The 4,962-nt window shown below is 41.6% G+C and overlaps 1 protein-coding gene across 1 annotated transcript in view; it reads left to right on the forward strand.

Moving 5' to 3' along the window:
- The window catches only part of Eloc (elongin C), an 18,099-nt gene extending 17,944 nt beyond the window's left edge, over positions 1–155 (forward strand). Inside the window, exon 5 of the mRNA XM_029533448.1 lies at positions 21–155. Within this exon, the coding sequence (XP_029389308.1) occupies positions 21–155 (135 nt within the window). The remainder of the gene's footprint in view (positions 1–20) is intronic.
- Positions 156–4,962: the final 4,807 nt, after the last annotated feature.

Consider the following 4,962-nt stretch of genomic DNA (forward strand, 5'->3'; position numbering starts at 1 on the left):
GCTTCTGCTACATCATCTAGACTGGACCTTCACGGAGACTGCCGGCTTCTGCTACATCATCTAGACTGGACCTTCATGGAGACTGCTCGGCTATCCTGCGTCCTGGAGACCCTGCAGCTTTGGATCTGCTGGACAGGCCTCTTCACCTGCTCTAGCAGTTCATAGATGGGGTAGATGTCGGGGTGGTCCAACTTGAAGCCCTGGATCTGGAAGTGGGCAGTCATAGACTTGGTCTGCTGGCTCGCTCTCCTGTAGCCACACCACCAGGGCCAGCTCACCCAATGCAGCAACCAGCAAGGGACAGGACCAGTTTATTCTTTTTGCTCAGAATTGATTTGGTTATCTGGGGTCACTTATGGATTATTTTTCCCCCTGCTTTTGTAAAGAACATCACAATGTTTGTTGGAATTGTATTGAATCTGTAGATAGATTACTTTTAGTGAGACAGGCATCATGCAATGTTTATTCTTCCAACCCAAGACCATTTCTTTCTTCCATGTTTTAGTGTTTTTGAACAAACATACAAAAACAAACAAACAAACAAACTTTCATATCCACTTGGGTGGTGGCGCAATGTTTTGAGCTCAGCACTTAGGCAGAGGCAGGTGAATGTCTGAGTTTGAGGCCAGCCTGGTCTATATAGCAAGTTCTAGGAGAGCCAGGGCTATACAGAGAAACCCTGTCTCAGAAACAAAACAAACCTTTTCACATTCAGTTTAGGAGTATTCCAAGGATTATTGATTGTTCTCAAGGCCCCTGTGAATGGGATTGGTTCCGAGTTCTTCCTCAGTTTGTCATCCATATACAGGAAGACTAGTGATTTTGTGTGGTAATTTTGCTGCAATTAACTGCCACTTTGCTAGAAGTGGTTGTCAGTTCTAAGAGTCTTCTGGCATATATTTAGAATCTCTTATGTTTAGAATCATACCATCTACATACAATCCTTAGGCTGTTTGTATGTGTTTTATTTGCTCCTCTTGTATTATTGCTCTAGCTAAGACATCTAGTACTATATTGGATGAGAATGGGTAAAGTGGACAATCTTGTCTATTTCTGATTTGGTGTTTTTCCCCTATTTAATATAATGTTGGCTATACATTTGTTGTATATAGCCTTTCTTTCTTTTCTTTTTCTCTTTTTCCTTCTCTTCCTTTCTTTCCTTCCTTTCTTTCCTTCCTTCCTTTCTTTCTTTCCTTCCTTCCTTTCTTCCTTCCTTTCTCTTTCTTTCTTTCTTTCTTTCTTTCTTTCTTTCTTTCTTTCTTTCTTTCTTTCTTTCTTTCTTTCTTTCTTTCTTTCTTTCTTGACAAGGTCTCTCTTTGTAGTCTTGGTTGTCTGGAACTCACTGTGTGGACCTTGCAGGCCTTGAGCTGTCAGAGAGCGTCCTGCCTTTAAAGGCTACTGTGCATGATGTGCATGAGATTTTTTTCCACAGGTCTATAGAACTGTCAACAACCTAACTAGTTCTGGTTCAAATAATTCTTAGAAAATGATGTGCTTTGTTTACATCTGCAATCACTGATTCTAGCCGTCATCTCTACCTCTACAGCAGACTCCATAGGCATCATTCCCAATCCAAGATTATGTGTCCTTTTGGAAATTACAATCTAGATAGCATGGTTTGATGTAAAACATGCTCCAGTGGCTCACACGTTTAAGCACTTGGTTACCAGTGGGAGGCATAATTTTGAGAGACTGTGGGACCCTCAGGAGGTAGGCTTAGCTGGAAGTGAGTGCTGGGAGCCTGGCCTAAATGGTCACATAGCACAGGCTTCCACACTGCAGTCCACATGGCCTTGCTTGCCACAGTGATGGACTCTGGCTCCTTGACCAGGAACTCTTTCTGTCTTAAGTTGTTTTTTCTCTCAGGTGTTTGGTCACAGCAGCAAGAATAGTAGCTATATTCTACTCACAGTGAAATTATTGGGACATAACCCTATTAAAAGTCACTCAGCAGATGGATTTCTCATTTGGCTACGTACTGTTGAATATTTCTTTGTTCACTGTTTATCTCCAGAAACCATCAGCTATGCCAATATGTTTAACGGCATATTTACAACTCCAGTCTCCACCATTTCCTCGATAATGGCTGTTTAATTTGCTTTTAACACTACTAGTCTGTGTTGAAATCTTCTATGCTTCAAAAATACTTCTGCTGTTCTTTTGCTTGAATTAGGATCCAAACAAGGCTAACATTTTGCATCTGTTTACAATGTCTCTTAAGGATCTTTTAACCCATGAGGTTTATCTTCCATCCTTATCCCTTTTATGGCATTTAAGGAAGAAACTGACTCATTTGTCTTGATGAATCTCCTGTAATCTGACAGTGGCTGTTTGCAGCCACGTGATATGATTCTGTAAGTCCTCTAATTTATATAGCTTTATCACTCTGTGTTTCCCATACACTGTGATTATGAGATATAAAAGTCCTGATTAGAGTCTTTCAGCTATAATGCATCTTATTTACTTCCTCTTTTACTACCTTTTACTTATGCAACACTGATCAACAAGTTCATGTGTATAGCATGATTCATTTATTACAGTTGACCCTCAGTATCTGAAGAGGGTGCAGTGTGCTTCCAGGAATATCCTGTAAATAGAATCTGCAGATGCTACAGGCCCTTATATACAATGAAATATTATTTTCATAGGACCTAAACATATCTTCTCATATACTATAGAATAGCTCTACATTGTATAATGTAACATGCTATGTAAACAGTTGCTACGCTGGTATTGTTTAAGGAGTAATGATAAGCAAAAACATCTGTGCATATTATACAGAACCATTATAGACCGGAAGGCGCAGTGCAGGAATGAAATGTCAGGTGAACACTGCTAGATCAGTGGGTATTGTGGCAAAAAGACAGGAAGGTGAATTAGGACTCAATTTGGAAAGTTTTGTTCTGTTTGAGACAGGGCATCTTTATGTAGCTCTGGCTCACCTAGAACTTGCATTGCAAAACAGCCTGACCTTGAACCACAATCATCCTGCCTCAGCCTCCGGCCTCACACCTGGGATCGTAGGTGTAAACCACCAAATGTGGTAGATGGAATACTTAGGCGAGGAAAAGCTTTCATCTGGATAGCTGTGAGGAAACCTGCAGCACTCCATTTTACAGTGAAGAAATCCAAACCCAGAAAGCTCCCCATCCCATAGCACTCCTGGCAGAAGCGAGCTGAGATTCAGAACAGAGGCCGCGGTAAAATGACAAAGCTCTGACAGCCGGGTGGGCAAGCGCACACCTGTAATTCTGGCACATGGAAGGGGGAGGCAGGAGGATCAGGATTTCAACGTAAGTTTCCTCTACTCAATGAAAAGAGTATGGGCTATGTGAGACCCTAAAACAAACAAACAAAAAATCAAAACAGACACATAAAATGAAAAACAATGAATAGTTTCTTTAAAAATTTTAGAGATGTCCCTGAATTCCTATCTCCAGCTTCCTGCTTCAGCCTCCCCATTGTCTAGTACTCAGCTGCATGCCTCTGTGACACATCCTTCCTTCCCTGCCCCTCCCCCTCACTCTCTCCTCTCCTCTTTCCTTCGCCCCTCGCTTCAGGGTCTTGATATGTAGCTAGGTTGACCTTATCCTCTGAAGTGCCTGTTGAATTTGAATGCTGGGATAACAAAAGTCCCCCCAACCCTCCTTTATAACAGGCTTATTGAGTTACACTTCATAAGCATGAGCACTCACAATGTGTGTATGATAAGTATATGATAAGTGCTTTGTAGTAAGCTTCCCCACTTGGGTGAACAACTGTGAGTGCTATTTTAGAATGTTTCCCTTACCTCAACAAGAAAACATTGAGGACTGGGGAGATGGCTCAGTGCTTAATTCTGTTACATTAATCTTCTTATTTATATGTATTTTAAACTTCACTGGTAAGAAACCTTCGGGGCTAGAGGGCACAGTAAAAAGCACTTGCTGCTTTTGGAGAGGATCTGAGTTCAGTTCCCAGCACCTGAATGACACCTTGCAATGGTCTGTAACCAAGTTCCGGAGGATGTAATGCCCTCTTCTGGCCGCTGCGGTACTGCATGCATGTGGTGCGCACAGATAGAAATTTGGTCAGGCATTCATACAGTACAATGAAATGATTAAAATTAAAAAAAAAAAAAAAACTTAAAGAGAATAAACACCACACACCAAAATTAACCGAGATTGCTCAGCGGTTAAATCACTTACCACAGAAGCCTGAGGACTGGTGTTTGGATCCTCAGAAGGTGGAAAAAGGGAAAACCCCAGAGCAAACTAGCTGGCTAAATTAGCTCTACTTGACAAACGCTAGGTTTGATTGACTCTGCCTCAATGAAAACAATAGAGGAGTGGTCAAGGGTGAGTCCCGACATAAACCTCAGGATGTCCCATGAACGTGTACACACATGCATGTCTAACCCCACCCTGTGCCTACACAAGTGCAAACATGCCTACATACACGTGTACCCCATAGACACACAAAATAAAGGACTCAACATAGTTCTAAAATGACTAGTCAATAGCTACTGTTCTACAATCCCCAAAAGCCTTTGCTACACCGTCTAGTCTCTGAAGACTCCTAGACTCCTCCGACATTTAACTAAAGCGTTTGGGTCGCTCAAATCATCCCAGCTCTCTTTTCCAGCAATCAGCAGACTAGGTCATGAATGGTTAGCACCATCATTTTAGGATTACTTGGGAAGAATCCAGGCAAGCACTCATTTCTTGAGTATGAGCCCATAGCTTTTCATGTTTTATGGTCCTCAGAAGTTCATGCATTGGAAGCTCAGTTTCCAGCTTGAGAAGCTCTTGGGAGCTGATACAACTATAGGGCAACCTACTGGAAAGACATTGGGTCCCTGAGGAAGAGGTGCCTTTGGATGGTTGTAGGTCCATATATATATATATATATATATATATATATATATATATATATATATATACAGGAGAGAGAGAGAGAGAGAGAGAGAGAGAGAGAGAGAGA

Source organism: Mus pahari, chromosome 22, assembly GCF_900095145.1.
Source record: "Mus pahari chromosome 22, PAHARI_EIJ_v1.1, whole genome shotgun sequence".
Classification (NCBI taxonomy): Eukaryota; Metazoa; Chordata; class Mammalia; order Rodentia; family Muridae; genus Mus; species Mus pahari.